Consider the following 19289-nt stretch of genomic DNA (forward strand, 5'->3'; position numbering starts at 1 on the left):
CTGCCAAATGGTGAAATTGGACAAGAATATTGCATTTTCTTATGCAGTTTGAGAGATGGATTTTCTCTTAATTTTAGAAGGACATTGGGGAGAAATGGGATGATATAAATGAATCGTGAATGAGCTCGTGGTATGAGCTGTTTATACCTTTTCTGTCCAACATAGACTTGAAGTCTAATGGGTCCTACCTGCCAACTAATTTAAGACAAAAAAAAACAAAAAAAGGTTTTATTTGCTCATTTATTTCAACTTTATCTTTCTCTTCTGATTTTAGGTTGGTTGTGGAGCTGGAAACAGTGTCTTTCCTATTTTGAAAGTTTTATGGTACGTAATGTTGGATTTCCAAATATGAATGTTGTATTCACATCTTCATTTTCACCAAATGTTGGTGCTGGATCAGTGCTGCAGGAAGTGTTGAGTGAACCATTTTACAGCCCTAAAATTTTTACTGTGTCAGACCACAGATAATGTTGGCAGCATCAGTATAGGATACTCCTCAAATTGCTCCACCCTGGTCTTGGGGGGTCATATTTGCTGACAAAGTTTGTCTTCAGGTGCATTCAGGCTTATTTTTTTGTAGTTAATCTCAGGCAGATGAAAGAGTCTCTTGTTTTATGTATCACAGTAAAGCAACCAGGTATCTCTTCAAAAGGCTAAAATCAGAGACCATAGATAATGGCATGTGATCTACTGGAAAAAAGTTCTGTTGTTTCTGAATTGGCTGGTATATTTGTCACATTACTTCAGGTTTTAGTGTCAAGGCACAAGTCCTGTATCACATTACTTAATTCATTGAAACATCTTAATCCATTTAGCTTCCAGTTTTAGAAAAATCTGTTATGACAGCTTGTCCTCCCATCCATGTAGGCAGGAAGGTTTTATAGAAAAGGCTATGTATGTATCAAGGGTTGAAATAGATTTATTTTTATTCATGCCTTTAAGAGCTTGAGAACAACACAATTCATTATTCTATCAATGAATTTTGATTGCTAGTATCACACCTATACAAAAATACTCCATTTTGCAGATATGGAAACGCAGCAGGAGGAATTGAGTGATGCACCAGGGTCATACATGAAACCTCTAAGTGTTAGCAATGCATCTTCATCCCACAGCAAATGCTTTGCTTTAGACAGCATGTAGTGAAAGGAGAGCCTGGTTTCATATGAAAACTTTGAAAGGAACACTATATAGAAAAAGATACCATGTGGCTGTATTGAAAAGGATGAGACAAACTTCTGTGTTTTCCTCACAGGAGGCATTAGTCATAGATTGGCATTTCTGATAATTAAGACTCTACTCATAAGGTATTTTTCCTGGAGATCTCTATTCTTATGTAAATCCTTCACTCAATCATGTTGGTTGATACATTGAACAGCTTGCTGGTTTGTCTTGTATATGACCTAATGGAAAGATCTCTTATCTCTTAGCAGGCTTGGCTTTATATAACAGTTGGTTTTACTCTGAATTCAGTAATATAAAATTTTCCATTTTGGCAATTATATGCATATAAAATAATATATTTATATGCATATAATTACATGCATGTAAAAACAAGCCAGTGTTAAGCAAGGGTACCCTGGCTACAAAAGAAAATTTCACTTAGCTTAATAATGTAACTTTTAAACCTCTTCCCCCTCCCTCCCTTAAAATTTAAGTTAGTGCTTTTGAATACAGCGTGTCATGAAAACACCATCCACATCAAGCCATGTCTTTGTCTTAAGTGGATTTTCTACATATTCTGCTCTAAAAAAATAAAAAAAACCCAATATTCTAACAAGTCTATTAGGTAATCAGCTTAACCTTTCCCAAGGGACTGACTGGGTCCGAAGCCTGGCTGCTTGTCCTCGTTCATAATAAATATGTAAATTCATCAATTCTCATGGTGGGCACAGAGCTGATAAAAGTTTTACTCAGCAGCAAGTATGGAATATGTTTTGTTCCAGAAGCATTCTCCTGTTGAGCCCTCAGAAGTCACTAACTTAGATGTGTGTGTATACTGTGAGATGTTATAGGCACTGGCAGAGTTTATTGATTCCCTTCTAAAGAAGCCATCTATGCAAAATCACAAATATATTTTTAATTAATTAAATTTATCATGAGTTGATCATGAGGTCATCTCTCAGTGGATTTTGAGTAGCTTTCTCAGTTTATCTTAAATGAATTTTTCAGAGGTGAAAAAACTTCTCCCTAGAATTACTAGTATCTGATGAATGGTACAAGGAAATTTGCAGGCTTAGTCTTGGATAGGGAGGGAAGACAGTGCTAGAAGAAATTCTTCATTCTATCTAGAAAACAGGAGATAATGGAGGACAATAACCAATAATGCTTAATCAAATGAAAAGAACAGCAAGGTGATACATGGAAACCGAAACTTCTACAGAACTGGATGACTTTTGCAACACCCCATCCCTGCCCAAATCATATTGCTAATTAAAGTGCATGCATGGGCTAATAATGCAGTGCTCCTGTAAGAAAATGCGACCTATTAATGTGCATTTATGCATTACAGCACCGGGACATTGTCATCAGTTCTGACAGCCCTCTGTGACCTTTTTTTTTTCCTTTTGCCTCCTCCCTGACAAGGCTATAATTCTTTTTATACTAACTGCCTGTTGGTGTTCTTATTAATTTGTCTGCCCTATTGGTTCATTACAACCTATGTGGCTTTCCATGTGCTAGACATCAATAGAGCATGCTTGATCAAACCTGTGGTGAACCCCAGAGGACCCTCTGAAGTTTCATGAACACTGATGTAGACTTTCATCTTTTACATTAATAATTTTTTAACTGATGTTGGTTTTGTTTTCCTAGCAATACACCTGGAACCTTTCTATACTGTTGTGATTTTGCTTCAGGAGCAGTGGAGCTGGTAAAGGTAATTCATGCACTCGCTTTAGAGTACCTTACAAGCCGGTAATTCAGGAGGCTGCCAGGAAGCCATCTTCATGAAAAAGAATGTGATGGCTTTGACAACTTTTAACTGAAGTTTTCAGTATTCCAAAGAACAAAGTCATACTGTATGCAGAGTGGAATGAATACCATCAGTGAGCTTGCTGCTCAGCTTGAGTAAGATACCGGACAGAATAGGCTTTTATATGAGATGTTTTACAATGCAGAATAATTGAAGAAAAAATGTTTCTTGAGTCAGAGTAAACGTATTAACTACTACTGTTCTCTCTGTGCCTCTTTTCATCTTTTTCCTGACAGTCACATTCGTCCTACAATTCAGCCTGGTGTTCTGCCTTTGTTCATGATGTGTGTGATGATGCTTTACCCTATCCTTTTCCAGATGAGATCCTGGATGTCATTCTCCTTGTCTTTGTGCTCTCTACTATTCATCCTGACAGGTAAATGAAGACTAAAGGGCAAAGAAAACGGGTTAAATCTCTTTTTTAACTGGAGATTTTCAATAAAAGCAAAAGAAGATGATGAATCTTTGTTATTTAATAAGCTACAATATATATAAACCAAGGTATTTTAAATGCTGTTTACCATTTTCAGGCTTCAGGAGAAAAGCTGGTCAGGCTAATTATAATTAGTGAGTCTCCAGCCTCCATCAAAATACAAGGGGTATATTGTAACTAAGTACACCTCTATTAGAAGTGACAGATTCAAAAAAAAATTGCAAATTAAAAAACCAGACTGACACTCATGATTTAACACCTTACAGTATGTTGATATAGACTTAGATTGCTGATTTAGCCACATTCAAATGCTTACATGCAGGCCTTTTAAACTAGAATGCGTCCAGAATTTTGTAACTTGTTTGGATTAAGAACATTTGATCTAATTTTCATGTATGGTGTTATGCTGAGTACTGTTAGCCTTTGCTAATGCCTCTCAATGTCTGATGAACCAAATTTTATGACTGTTAAGGTTGGCTCATTGTGAAAATGCCCTTTTTTAATGGGAAAAATGTAAAACAGGGCATGTAAGTTTAACTTCTTGGCTCTAACTAGGTTATATGAAGGGCAAGACATGCTGTTTGTGTGATAATACATTTATAACTTTAAGAATGTCATTAAAATGGGCTTGACATACAGAACAGTATTTGCCCAAGTCTGAGAACTGTTTTCCTGCTACTAGTGATTAGCTTCATACAGAAAAACCTTCCCTGTAAAGGATATTTCTCCTTTCTTTTTATTCAGAGATGAGCACAAGTCACAAAAAGCCAGGGTCCAGGTTTCAAAAACAATTCAAGCAGGAGACTTCAGATCTCCATAACTCTCGTGATGCTGCCAGAAAGAAATTGGACAATAGTGGTTCATTCAATCACTTTGCCTGTAGAAGCAGTAATCAGATGTTCTGTCAGAATTCCTGTGTATCTTTTCCTATTAGTCTTTTAAGAATACATTTGAGGGCCTTTGTGGTTGGTTTTCTTTTTTGTTGTTTGTTTGTTTGTGGGGTCTTTCTGTCATTGTTGGTTTTTGGTTTTCTGTTTGGGTTGTTTTTTTTTTCCCCCAGGGCTGACATGGATGCTTTTGTGTACATGTGTGTGTATACACACATGAGGATTTTCATGTAATTATCTGTGTTGTGAGACCTGCTTTCCAAAGATGTGTTAGTCATCACTGCTATCTCATAGAATTAAAATGACTGCATAAAAGAAAATGTGATCCAGATTCATCTTACTCAGTATACATTTTTCCTGGAAACTTTGAAAGTGGGAAATGAAAAAGAAAACCAAGGGAATCATGATGCAGAACTTACGTGCTTTGAAAAGATGGAAAATATATGTGAGAGGGACACATTTATATTCAGAAAATTGTTACTTAGTAATTTCTCTCTAGGCTGTTGTGTTTAGTTTTTGATAATTGCTACTCTGGTAGTCAGTTTTTAACACGGTTCAATTTTGCTGGAAGGCACCTCTAAAATTTGGTTGCAGAATTCAAAGTATTAAACTTTCTTCAAGCTGTGTAATTAATGTCTTCTAGTTTGCTGGATGGGATTTCTCAAAGCAGTTTCACTTTTTGTGCGCATACACTTCTTCTGTGTGTGCAAAACTTCTGTTTATATAGGCAGAGTGTGTAATTCTGTGCACAACTACCTGTATTGAAGAGTCTCTTATTCTTGGGTGGCGCTGCCTTTTTGGTCTGTGGCACCAAATTGCTTGCTTATGTTTGCAAACTTCACCAGTATCCCATCTATTTTCTAAGGATGCAAGGGGTTGTAAATAGGTTGGCTAAGCTACTGAAACCTGGAGGAATGTTGTTATTTCGAGACTATGGAAGATACGATACAGCTCAACTTCGCTTTAAAAAAGGTAATTTCTGGATGTTTTTGTTGTTCACTGTTCATTTAGCTCTTTCTGGGAAAAAAAGTGACATGTCCTTTTTCGTTACTGCTCTAATTTCTTAGGTCATTGCTTGTCAGAAAATTTTTATGTAAGAGGAGATGGAACCAGAGTATATTTCTTTACCAAAGGTATGGAATGTTTTAGTTTCATAGAAAGGGTTGAGTGTTTTTCAATGTGTTTTGGATTGTGAAAGCTCATCTTAAAACATAAATTTAAAGAAGGTTTTATTGGCTTTTTTTAATTCTCTGCTTTTAAAAAGCCCAAAGCTAACTGTTGTAAGGAAATAATTTCCTTTGTGTGCACACTTGTTGCATTTGGGGTCCTGCAAGATTGCTTACAGACATCACTGGAAATTTCTCTTTAAGTATCCGGTGTCTAATTGTATGCTCAAATTTTATTATTTAAACATGCACATGATTTCTCTCTTAAAATTGAGATAAACATGCTTGGAAGGAGAGTCTGTAGCTATATATGGCATAAGAGTCTGGATTGTCATTTGTCAGGTGAAATAGCTTTATCTTGATAACACAGGAACAGTGACCAAATGGCATGCATTTGTTTACTCAACTATGGCATATTGAACACTGTGAAGAAAGGGTATCTATGGATCCTATGAGTAATGACTAATGTGGTTTGAGCCTCAACATAACCATTTTTACTGCAATGTAAATCAAGAGCTGTAAAAATGAATTTCTAAAAAAAGCCTTCTTACAGGCAGTGTCCTTTATCTTTCAAATTGCAAAACAGATTTACTTCCATCTTTGGTTGAACTACAGGTTGGCAATTATTACATTCTACAAATGACTTTTTTTTTTTTATTTGCAATAATTCTTCATATGAAAAAATAGATGAGGTATGGAACATGTTCAACTTGGCTGGATTAACTGAAGTACAGAATTTAGTTGATCGGCGATTACAAGTAAACAGAAAGAAAAAAGTGAAAATGCAGCGAGTTTGGATACAGAGTAAGTTCCAGAAGCCGTTGCTATCTCTGCATTATCCTGAAGAAACCACCTAAAGGCACCCTTGTAAATAATTGTACCCCAGAAATGTGGTACAGAAATGAACTCCAGAAACTGAAGCAAATTTAAGTACGTATATTTCCCGTAAATGTTGTCTTAGCCACTGAAAAGTATAAAAAAGTTCAATAAATATATTGAACTGAAAACATTTTTCTGACTTTCTTTGTAAATATGTGTGAGAAAAAATCTCCAGGGGAAAAGGCCATTTCTGACTTCTGCTTTATTTGTAATAATCTTTCATAACTGTGACCAGGCACTGTTTTACTCCTTTGAATATGAATAGTCAGTAAGTACCAAGTATATACCTCATTCCTGTTGAAATTCACAGTATGTAAAAAGTTTTAGTCTGGAGCATAGTTGTTTCAGAGATTTAGAATATCTGTTCTCACTATTACTACACTGTGTTAATTTCTGAGTCATGTCCTTTTCAACCACTGTGGGTCTTGCAACTGTATTTCCTCTTTGGAGGGAAATTTCTTGATGTGTAAATAATGAAGACAAAAATCTTTTTCTGATTTGCATGTAAGCTAATGTTTCACACTAGCTGCATGTGCTATATATACATATCAGATTACTCAGTGATTGGTGTCCTCCACTGTGACTGACTTACTATGCTGAAGTCTCCACATTTCATCTACATGCTCATAAGGAACATGCCAAATTCACGTACAATACATTATATTTAAAGTGCTCTAGGTTATAAGCTGAACATGTTTCTTGTAGAAAAGAATTAATAAAATGCCAAAACAGTGCCGAAACCAAATAGTTAATACTTGTCTGGATAAATACAAACATTATTTTTATGGTATGTTAGATATGCTAGAGGGAGGAGCAAAAACAGTAGTCCAGAGTACATTTTATTAGTATTGTTATGGGGTAATATAATCACACTAGAATGGTAATCTACCTGGCAGCTGAGATATTTTTGTTATTTACAGAAATAAGTTGCTTTCTTAGGGATTGGATATTAGAAAGAAAATGCAATGTTTTTTATTGGCTGGGTGGGGATACAGTAAAGGACAGGAGTACACTAGTACTTCAAGTTCTTTTAAGAAGGAAACTGAAATGCAAACATTGTTTTCAAATGTAGAGCATGATCCTGAGGCTGTTGAGCTGGGATTTAAAGATACCACTATGCCACTTTGCTATTTAAATATAATTTTAAATCACTTAGCTACAAGGAGGAGAGATCAAGAAACAGGTGAATGAATAAAATAAATCTCTTATTTCAACAACGGTAGGGGATGCATGTAATCCATAGCATGTAGTTTTGAGTGTCATTAATACAGTGACACTCAAAGTCTCTTTTCTTGCTTTTGTTTTGGTCTGAAGGGTAAATGTGTCCCAGCTGACAGCCCAGCCTGTTGGGTTTTTTTGCAATCTGTTAGTTGCCAAGCTAAGGAAGACTGATGGTCTTCTAGGAAGAAAACCCATGAATGAGTGATCTAAATTGGGATGCCAAGTAGCTTCATTCCCTTTAACCCAGATGTGTTTCAAGAATGAGGTGTAATAAGGGGTCTGATCCTGCATTTTTGATATATTTGAAACTCCCATTACAGGAAGATACTGTTAATGAATTAAGAGGCTTAGGAACCTTTGGTTAGCAATGGCATTATTGTAACCTGCAATAAAACTCTTGTGGTATAAATCAAAATTTAAAACACAGCTGTGTTTCTTAAAACTGTAAGAGATTGTAGCATCCTCATGAAAAATATAAATAAATATCTCCTTATATTTTAAATATGTTGCTACTCTGTTTTATTAATTGTGACTTTTGAATATACATAGCTCTTAGCTAGCACAAATCATTTTCACTTGTAGAATTTTCCAGGGGAGTGATGATGATAAGTTCTTGAGCGTCATGCAGTGTTCTTCATGTGTGTGACATAAAATTTTCCATATGTAGAGGCTAATGTAATGTTTGCTTTGGCACTCACAAAGATCTATTGATTCTGGCAGGATATGAATGTGCTATGTTGTTTGTTTAACAAAAGTGTGACATCACAAAAAAACAAACCCTGAATTTTGAATGGCCTTAAGCAAAATCGGCTGTTTCTCTTCCACAATTTGCAGCATAAGTATTGACTGCCTCTTTTAGAATAATGGTGCCTGACTTAGAGGTAATAAGATCAGTTACTATTTTAAGTGTAGAATATCCACTGTCTGAACAGTTGTAAGATTCAAAGAAGGGGATATGGAAAAAGGCGTCATTCCCATTAAGAACTTTTGAGTCTGAGTAGCACTTTCTGTATTTTGACTTCATGACATTTCAGTTTTCAAAAAGCTTAATCAAAGACGTATTTTTAAAATGCTTCCAAATTATCTGCATTAGGCAAGTAGGACTACTGAAATAAAAGAAGAAAAAGAGATGGAGACATATATAGGAAAGGCAGTTTAAAACTGCTTATTGTTAATTAATTTCTGGATGAAATAAAAATTAGTTTATTAATATAGAAAAAGGCATTTAAGTTTCACTTTTGACATATGAAGTTAATTCTTTAATCAGATGTGTACGTAAAATTAATTTATACACATTCTACAAATACAAAACATTTTAATTTGTAATTGCAAATTTTCTTTAAGTTTTTGTGGAGTCTTTTTGATTGTTTCAGCGTGCCTTCCTAATGGCAATTAGAGAAAGGTAGTCTTGTTAGAATTGAGCTTTGGCTTCATTGGCTTTGGCTTGCTTTATGAGTACTGTGTATTTTTTGCCCAGCTCCACTGGTATTGCATGACGTTTATGTACAGGGACACTTGACCATGGTACTTACTGGTTTAGACCTTCCTTAGTTTTTAAGCAAATGTGAGACAGTTAAAAAGTAAAGAAAGTGACCAAGCTTTTTTCCAACACTAATTTTGAGGTATCTAGTCAATAACAATTGGCTCATATTAAAAAAATGTTGTCTTTTTCCCAGCAGAACCAAGGCAGGTGCTTGTGTGGTATTCACAAATCCACCAAATGTGAAGAGGACAGTCAAAATGCAGGCCTGATGAGGAGTGTCATCATACTGAGTAGGAACTCTCACAACACTAGGGAAAAGTTTATTGTCTTGGAAACTGTGCAGCTAATCTCCTGATTCTGCTGGTTAATAATGAATAAAAATTTATAACAAACAACCCCAGAATTTGTATTAAACACTGGTGGAAATCACTTAACATAAATTTTGCTACTTCGTTTTCATTTGTGGTGTAAACTTTATTCACTGTTCCAGTGTGCTCTTTGATCTGTTGACCTATGGTTTGCTTCCTCTTTTTCCTGTGTGTAGTGGACAACTAAGCAGTTTCCCCAGGAGCTATATATACATATATTTGCAGTAAAGTTTGCTGGCTGAGTTATTGTTAGGATCGAAAAAAGAGTTTTATTTCCTTCTGTACAGATTGCTTTTTCTTTTTGTGTGAATGCAGTGAGTTGTATAGATGCTAAATTACAGTGGTATTGGCTTTAATTTTAAATCATTTTAAGTCAAGTGTCAGAGAATCATAGAATGGTTTGGGTTGGAAGGAACCTTAAAGATCATCTAGGTTCAAGCCATCTGCTGCAGGCAGGGACACCTTCCACTAGACCAGGTTGCTCAAAGCACCATCCAGCCTGTCCTTGAATATGGGTATGATGTCTATGATATATGACATCATTTATAAACCATTTCTTCTCCATAGAGCATCTTCATAATGGGTGGTTGAACAACCTTGAAAATAAAACATGTATACATATTGCAAAAATATTAAACACTGCTATTGTTAATAATACAGGTCACTTTGCCTTTCAGTATATGTAAACTTCTCTCCACATTTGGAACAGTGATTGGACATGAAGATTTTTTTACATCAGTTATATACCAGTTCCCCTTCTCTTAAGAATCATCCAGAATCTGGACAAGCGTTAAGTCTCCTCTATGCAGTTACGCTTTTTATGTAGTCAGTAAGAACTACATGAGTTGCCATGGGCATCTTAGCAGGTTCCTTGTTTTAGCTGTGTCTCCTGGCATACAGGAGGCCTGGACTGGGCTTTGAGCTGAGAAGGAAACTTCTCCATTGAGAGACCATCCTTCACCCTTGGCTAGTACTGAACAACTAAAAGGAGAACTTGCCTGATTTGAAAGGAAGAGCCATCCATGCAGGAGAGGAGAAAAATGAAGATGCATCTCAAAGGCAGGTGAGAGAGGGAGTGACTGTTTCCTCTGGAAACTAGGGTAAGAAGGAAGCTTGGATAAACTGACCAAGAAAAATGAGATGCGGAACAGGCAACTGAGGAACAGAACACTGTGGGCATGGTTTATAGAGAAGATTTGTCACAGGATACAGTGTGGCAGGGTGAGGACCTTGGGCCTAGAAATGAATGAGATGAAGTAGTAGAGGCGGGAAGAGAAAGGGGACTGTTCATCACAAAAATAGGGTGAAATCTGGGTAAACAAAGACGTCGGTATAAGGTTTGGAGGCAGAAAGACCTATCATCGAAGTTTTCATTCTCCCAAGTGGTAATGTATTTTCACGTCTTAGCAGAATATTACAGTATTTCTTTCATCCATATGTGCACAATGTATTTCAATATATTAAAAAGATGGAATGTTTAATTTGTTGTAGTTTGTGTGTGCTATGCACATGTTTTCAACAGTGCAGGCAAGTGTATGATACACCTGCTTTTGCTTTCTCCTTAGGGAACAATGTTTTTACCTTCTTTCAAGTAGAACCCTATTGTGACAGAAGCTACATTCCTAACCTCCTGGGAAGCAAATACCAGAGAATAACAGAAGTGTCTGTATCCTGATTGTGTTCAATCAAGGTAGAACAATTAAATTTACTTCATGTGTTCTGATGATGTCCCATTTAAATCTGGACGATATATGCAGATTATCACCACGAAGAGCCTCTGAATATCAGTTTCTGTTATGCTTGCATCTGTTCAACAGAACTTAAATGAATTTATATAAACTAGAAATAAAGCTTAAAGAAAAATAGCATAATAGGCTTCATCTGGGATTACAGCAATTTAGAGAAGGAATATGTTTTGTTATTTTAAAACACTTATGGTTGCAAAGGAGCTCTTATCCAAGAAGCTGAAAACTTAGCTTATTTGAGGTATAATGTATGTCAAGAATATTAAAGCTAATATCCATGTTCTGAAGCTTTGTATACTTAATGTTAGCCAAAGATACCTTATCAATTGTTGCTGTGAAAAAGGAGTTAGCAACAAGATAGTCTCATTTTCAGAGGGCATTTTATTGATCAGGTTGCTACAATTTTGAAGGGAGCTTGAAAGATTAAGAAAGCAAGTGAATTAGCTTAATAAGGCTAAAAGCCACAGATGACAGAAAGAATTTAATAAATAATTAAAAACATTTAAAAAACAGACTTGATGTATGCTGCTATACAACAATTATAAAAACAACCAAAATGTTAAAATTTTTAAGCATGATGTAAAAATAGAATGCTCTACAGCTACTGCATAAATCCAGTCTAGTGTTCTCTGTAGTGTGTCCTGTTCAGCTAGAAGAAAAAGATGCAGTAAAAATAGTGACGTTTTTTCATGTCTCTAGGAATTTTCATATGAAGACAGCTCAGGGAATTGAATGATAGACAATGAGAGAATGGCATATAATGTTATGTTTTAGTATTTAGAGGGTCTGATTTATATCTTTACATGATACAAAAAGCAAGGTAAATTAGTCAAGTTGGCAGGCAGCAAACCTTCATTGTATATATTTATGACCATGACCTATAAAAACAAGGAATCACAATGTTCACAAGGCTAAAATGTTGGTGAGTTACCAAAAACTGATTGTGTTAGATTTTTCCATTTTCATTTTTATATGTGTGAAAGGGGAATTTTGCATATTTACTGTTCAAGATTTTTTAATGCTTCCAATTTAAAAAAAACAAAGAAACAACAATCTTAAACCTTTCTCATTACCTTTTGTAAGATCCTAACATTGCTCAACATTCAGCTCAACAGTAGAGCTGAAGAATATGCCTGAATACAAAATGGGTCTAGTAGACACAGTTACCGAATTAAGAAAAGATAGTGGGGGAAAAGGTAGAAAAATAGAGAACATACTAATTGGCATGACAACATGTAGTCCTGTAGCAATCACACAGCACTTTGTATTTTATATAGCATGACAAATGCAGTACAGTTCCTGAGAGAGCGGGAGAGAGACAACCGTAAGACACTTCCCTGTCACTTACAACCGTAAACTGGCACGTGTACAAGCTAAAAGCCAAAGAATGAAAGCAATTGGTTTGCTATAAGAGTTACAATTGATTAATTATGCTTGGGTGAGACTGCCTCTTTTGGAGGGTTTCATTGCAAAGCCAACACTAATTTTTTCTTTCTTTAGTGGGCACACTATAGCTTCCATTTCCTTCTGAGGTAACAAGTGCTCTTTAATGGAGGAGTGCATCTTTGAACTTGAATAAAAGGGTTGTTGTGCAGCGTAGGATTTAGCAGATGGGCTTAGAGAACCCAAAGCTACCGCTAGACTTGTATTTTACATTAGGAAAAGCTTTGCCATTTTAAATGTCTCTGTTTGCTACGTTCCCTACTAAGCACAGTAGTCAGGTGTCGTTCTGAGGAATCGGGCAGCTTAGCTTCCAGTGACATTGATTACACTCAACAGGGAGAGCATGAGAAAGAGTAGTGGGTGAAGTGAAAAGGCAATGCGAGGCATTTCAGGGAAGAGATTTGCACTCTAGCACTTGCATGTGGGCGATAATCTCTCAGAGAAACAGTTCTTACTCTGAAGTGGAGCAGAGCTGAATCTTCTGTGCTCACTTCAGGTTTAATCTCCATCCCTGCAAACTACCAGTGCAGCCTGTAGTTAAACATGCATTTACTTAAAATGAGAGGAGAATAACAGTAGCGAGAAGCTGCATCTTTAGCATGGAGCTGTGATTTCGCAGAGAGACTCTGGCATGTTAATCCCTGGCATAAACGGGTGCAATTCTCAATGACAATGCTAAGCCTGTTTACACATGGGCTGAGCTAAACCCCAGGATGACAGACAATGCTGTTCAAAATCATTCATTTAATCCTTTTGAATTTTTGTGATCTAACAACCGGAGATGTTTGTATTAAGAAAAGATGATATGAAAAAGCCATGACAGTCACTGACCATTACTTTCTTGACATACAAATTATGACAAACATAGTCATTATCTTATTTTAGATAAACATTCTGTCTTTTTATTCAAGAGTGAATATTATAAAGAGTGAATTGAATAAATCCTCAGTGATAGTTACCAAACTCTGAAATAAGATCTGCTTTTAAAATCAGAAACAGTCTGAGCTAGCTTATACAAAGAAAGAAGAACAAAATCCTCCTGGTAGTAAGTCTGCATTTTGTTTTACTGAAGTTTATGAGGAATCAATATAATCAGCAAGAACCTTTGGTTTAGTTTCTGTTTCTTTTACATTATTTTAATAGCAAAAGAAAGCAGATGGAAAAGGAGGCTGCATGGTACACAGTCTACAAAACATGCAAGTATTATTATATCACAAGATATTTAAGCTTGTAAGATATACAAGATACTAAACCACTCTCTTTTTCTTGCATCAGTTGGCTTGAGGCAGAGTATCAGAAACAGTAAATATTTATTGTACTTTGAAACAATGTTAGTAAAAGGCCTCAGGGTTAAATCTGAAAGAAAAAACTAATCTTTGAATCTTTGATCCAAATTTTCTGACATTTTTTATGTCAGTTTAAATCCAGAAGACTCTTAAAGTCTATAGAGCTTCTTCAAGATACTGACTAGCTGCTCACAACTGGAATCCAAGTTAATTGGTGCCTGTTTTGGTTTTGGTTGGGGTAGAGTTAATTTTCTTCACAGTGGTTGGTATGGTGCTGTTTTAGATTTGTGCTAAAAACAGATTGGTAATATAGAGATGTTTTTGTTATTGCTGAGCTGTGCTTGCACAGTGTCAAGGAATTTTCTGCTTCTTGTACTGCTTTGCCAGTGAGAAGGCTGGGGTGGGGTTGCACAAGGATTTGGGAGGGGTCACAGGACAGCTGACACCAACTGACCAAAGGGATGTTACAGACCATACAGTGTCATGCTCAGCATATAAATCTGGGGAAAAAAGGAGGAAGGAGAGGACATTTGGAGATACGGTGTTTGTCTTCCCAAGTCACTGTTACGTGTGGTGGAGCCCTGGCTGTCCTGGAGATGGCTGAACACCTGCTGGGCCATGGGAGGTGGTGAATGAATTAATTTTTTAGCTTTGCCTGTGTGCACAGCTTTTGCTTTACCTATTGCACTGTCTTTATTTCAACCCATGAGTTCTCTTACCCTCCCGATTCTCTCCCCCACCCCACCAGAGGGAAGTGAGCGAGCGGCTTGGTGGTTCTTAGTTGCTGGCTGGGGTTAATCCATGACAGGGCCTAATACTAGTTGTAAAGATAAAATTGCAAACACCGAAGTACAAAAATACTTTGTTCACTACTCTTACTTTGTTTAAGGGCTGAAATTTGGTTTGCTCACATATGTGTTTGTTTTTGTGTAGGATATTCAGAATATTTTGTCCTACAACATTCTGTAGTCGGTAATAAGTTTTATGAAACTTAATAACCAATCAGATAAGCATGATTGATTAAGATAAGTGATTTATAATAAAATCCTTAAGACACGTTTGTTGTTTTTCTCTCACATACTTGAGAAAGTTCCTGTAAGAAAGTATGCCTATTCTTAAACTTAAAAGACCTTTGAAGTCCAAAATAACAAAGTTTGTGAAGATAGGAAAAAAAACCAATAAGGGAAAAAATGTTTTTTTTTAATGCATTGTCAGAAAGTGAAAATGCATATTTATGTTTTCCTATGTTTTTACATTTCATAGACATTGTGTTATTTCATTACCAAAAGACTTTGCATAATGTGATTCTAAGGAAATAACAGTAAAGTAAATGCCAGTACAAAATATAATCTAAACTTATATATGCTTTGGGCTTCTATTTTTTTCCGATTGTTCATTCTCCTTTTTCTAAATTAGTCAATCAGATTAAAAAAGAAAGCAAACATACACTCTTTGGAAGTCACAGATAGTTGAAGGTAATGCAGGCAAATATTGGCTAAGTGTTTTTTCCAGTGGATTTTCCTTTCTTATGTGAGATCAAGAATAAGGCAGTCTTATCTGGTGTGTTACCAGCAATTTTTTTTTAGTAGAGGTATGCTGTATGTATGCTTCTGATAATTCATGTAATTTTTATATTCTTGTTTCCAGCTACACTACTTTCTGATTTATCTTAATAAAGCTTTTAGGGATTCTCAAGTGGAGTGTAAGTAAGTATTACTTACATATTTTAAGTATATGTTATCTAAGTATTACTGGTTGTATTCATAAAGTGAATAAATAAGAAGTTTGACATAAACATGTATGTGTAACCATGTGTAAGTACATGAACAATGACAACTTCATGCCCAGCTTGTGTGGTGAGATCAGCAATGAACGTGCAAACTTTCCCCTAGGTAGCCTAGAGCAACCTTTTCTATCTCTCGAGAGAGTTTCAGTACTTCTTCTTTTAAAAACAAAACAAAACCACAACAAAACAGTTATTGCCAAAGATAAGCCTAATGGGCTTAGATTATATATATACATACATGTACATTTGTATATGTGTATGTATAAAAATAAAATGAGAGCCTAGAGAACATCAGCAGGCTGGGAGGTAGAGAAATGGAAATTGGCTGGCATCCAATTAAAGAAAGGTCCAGGCATGAGAAAAAAGGAATTCTTTAAATAGGCATTTAACGTAAGGTAAGAGAGAAAGATTGTTTGCTTAGAAGTTTTTCCTAAAACAAATGGTAGTATGGAATGAGAAGTTAAAGAAAAGCTAATAAGGGTCTTTCTATTCTTAATCTGCAAAAGTATACAAGCCATAACTTTCATGTTTGGACTTTTTAGGCACTTTTATGCAAGGGGCCTTCTGGGGATCCACATTCTTCTGCAGTCAGTATGGATGCTGAGTCATCAGGAAAGCTGGCTATTTGGTTTTTGGTTTCTAAATATAGAGGTGAGCATTTAAAGCCCTAATCTGGGAACAGTGGACACTCGTATGCAGCTTTGGTGACATGAATGATTTCATTCTTAATAGGCTTGTATCAGAACCAAAGCTGTGCTTGTATTACACATACTCCTGAAAAACTGTGGTTTCCATGACAAAAAATTAATTAAAATTTAAAAATTATTAAAAGAAATATAGAAGAACAACGAGTTTCAGTGTTTGATAATCATCAGAACCCTCTCATAAAAGCTTGTGTATCTTTGCTATATGCAGAGGAGGTGGAACAAGTAGACTTCGGGGGAGGGAACATAACAGCAACCTAAATTAAGGAAGGAAGCTTAGGTTAAGCCTTAGAAGGGGTGAATTTTGCCTCTTTGATTGGGTTTTAGCTATTGTGTTCAGGGAATAAGGAGTGTGAGTTTGTGGGGGTCTGCCTGAAAATTGTCAGTTCGATGAATTATATTATCAGAGATTTATACTAGCATCACCTTTGCAGTTGCTGTACTATACTAACATTAGTACATAGGTTGGTATGGAGTTTTTTATTTCTGATGAAGTTCTGCACACTTGGTTTTTTTATTTGTATGGAAACTTTGCTAAAGTAGGACCTTTGATATTCAAAGTGCTGTGACAGAATCAGAACAGGCATTTTCACTTTCACTTAAGACGAATTTGTATAATTCAGTATTATATAGTAGGACCTCATTCTTGTTAAAGCAAGGTTTTACACTGGTGGTTCAGTGGTTTATTTTGACAGCAATTTGTGCCTCCTGCATAGATCCTAGCTGAAGAGGTACTTGCTGAATGCTTTGCCACCTGAAAATGTGGGGCAGGGAGGGAGAAATCTTGCCTGGTCAGCAATAATGTCAGTTTGGCTAAGCACGTACACTGCCAGCAGCGGCGTCGCGCCTCTGGCAGGGCAGACCTCAGCCACTGACTCACCCCTGGCTCTCTCTGCACAAATCTCTGCTCTCTGCAGAGCATGTGCAGCACAGGTGCCATCTCCCCATCCAGCTACCAAGGTCTTCCAGGAAAGCGAGTTCTTGAACAAGCTGTGAGGTCCCATGGGTATTGTTCTGGCAGGCCAGGTATGGCCCAGGGGCACTCCAGTGCCTGGCTCTGCTTTGAGTAAAGCACATGCTTCATTATTTAGATTGCTTACAGTCAAGTAGGTAAAACTCCTTGTAACTCTGAATTAAGGCAAGAATATCTAATAAGTGGATGGCAGCAGAGGAAAGACTGTTTTGAGGAAAAATACTTTTTTTCTTTAAACCTTGTGTCAAACTTTCATCCTGAGTATGCACAGTATGTTTCAAGAGCCATTTTTTGTAGGTGAAATAGCTGGGAATGGAACTCTTTAACAGGATGTAAAAAACCTGTAGCTGTGTTAAGTGACAAAGCTCTGGCCATCGCATCCAACATGCAGTGCTTTTGTACAGTGGCAATTCAGGTGCAGCTGATTCATCCGTCAAAAAAACAACCGTTACCTTACTGTAAGATGTGAGCTTCAAAATGAGGCTGTGCCCTCATTTTCTGTGAGAACTTGAAACATGCAAAGTTTGAGGTTTTAAAAATGAGTCGGCCATGTGTGAGTTTTAAAGCCACAACAAATTAGGAGCTCATTAAAATTTGAAAATAGTTGAATTTTATCAGTTTCCTTCCAGCTGGTGTAAGACTAGGACAGATGATTTTACAAAAAAAGGCGGTTTCTTGACAATATTATAGCAGCATGATGAGAAGAATCTTTTTTTGATTGAACTAGGGCAGAGGACTCTTCTAACACTTGTGCTACAAGGTCTGGCCCTAGCCATAAACATCTTGTCTGTTGCTCTCATGGAGTTTCTCAGCAGCATGTAGGTGGAGTCAAGGTCTCTGGACTCCAGAAGATAAATGCCTAAGATGTGACCTACAAGTGTATTTCTGCTGCCTGTGGTAGATATAAAGAAACCACAAAAGTCCAAATTGATTTTTCCAATAGTAGAAAAATCAGGAAATGTTTATTATCCAACCCACTTCCTAACATGTTCTTTGGGGAACATTGAATCCTTCTTTCAATTATGCATGATATGCTGAAGGTATTAATTTGGGACTTAATTACTGGTTTTTATTATAATTATTTTGGGTGCTGTCTTTCCACAGACTGAAAACCATGATACATCTCTTTTTCATAATTTCACTTTTTGCTGTTACTTGTCTATTTTCTACCTACAACATTTGAAATACTAGTGATTTTTTGCGTGCTACCATTAATATATAACAGATGAGGCGTTGATACAATTGAAAAAATACAGAATACAGGTGAGATGAGACAGAGATATGGAATGAATTATTGATTGTCTAAAATATAGCCACAATTCCAGCTGAAACTCTTAACATTGTGTGACCAGATATTATGTCTCATTTGAATCTTATGTGAAAAAATTTCCATTTTGCATGGAAAATGCAAAATATTTACTGTATTTACAAAACTGCTCGTGCTTCTTTCTCCAGTTTCACTCATCCCTGTTAATTCTGACAATGCTGCCATATGACTTGTGGTGAAATTAAATTAAAAAAATAAAAAAAAGCAAGTTGGGCGTAGAAAATACACTTGTGAATTTCTCAAATGAATGTGCCTTGCCACAAAGGGCCCACAGCAGCTTATTGGCCCGTGACTATCATTATACACAAATATTGTCCCTCTTGTGAGAACACTTCTAGTATGACACTTACGGTATAATATGACATGTTTTCTTTCATGTGATTCCTAGGGTGACTCTGCCTCAAATTTGATACAACAAATATTGTTCTGACCCTCAGGAACCAAGTAAAAGTTCCACCACAGAGTTCACTTCAGACAAGCTCTCATTGTAAAGAAATTTCATAGTCAGATCTAGAACTACTTTGCATACCTATTCAGGGATCTGTTGACACTTTGATGAGTGTAATATCAAGAGTTGTTCTGGGATATTCTTGATATTTTTGATTTTATACTTC

At 36.2% G+C, this 19289-nt stretch overlaps 1 protein-coding gene across 6 annotated transcripts in view; it reads left to right on the plus strand.

The window, feature by feature from the left end:
- METTL8 (methyltransferase like 8) overlaps positions 1–19289 on the plus strand; it is a 46734-nt gene that overhangs the window by 15524 nt on the left and 11921 nt on the right. For 4 of the 6 annotated variants that reach the window (XM_017735686.1, XM_017735687.1, XM_017735685.1 and 1 more), the window contains 6 exons: positions 275–324; positions 2815–2878; positions 3211–3350; positions 5160–5266; positions 5362–5427; positions 6148–8282. In XM_017735686.1, the coding sequence (XP_017591175.1) occupies positions 275–324; positions 2815–2878; positions 3211–3350; positions 5160–5266; positions 5362–5427; positions 6148–6317 (597 nt within the window). In that variant the 3' untranslated portion in view covers positions 6318–8282. Of the gene's footprint in view, positions 1–274; positions 325–2814; positions 2879–3210; positions 3351–5159; positions 5267–5361; positions 5428–6147; positions 8283–9239; positions 9436–10976; positions 11102–19289 lie in introns of those variants that run through there. The other 2 variants (XR_001862394.1, XR_001862395.1) reach the window with 2 other exon arrangements.

This window comes from Corvus brachyrhynchos, unplaced genomic scaffold, assembly GCF_000691975.1.
Source record: "Corvus brachyrhynchos isolate BGI_N302 unplaced genomic scaffold, ASM69197v1 scaffold255, whole genome shotgun sequence".
Classification (NCBI taxonomy): Eukaryota; Metazoa; Chordata; class Aves; order Passeriformes; family Corvidae; genus Corvus; species Corvus brachyrhynchos.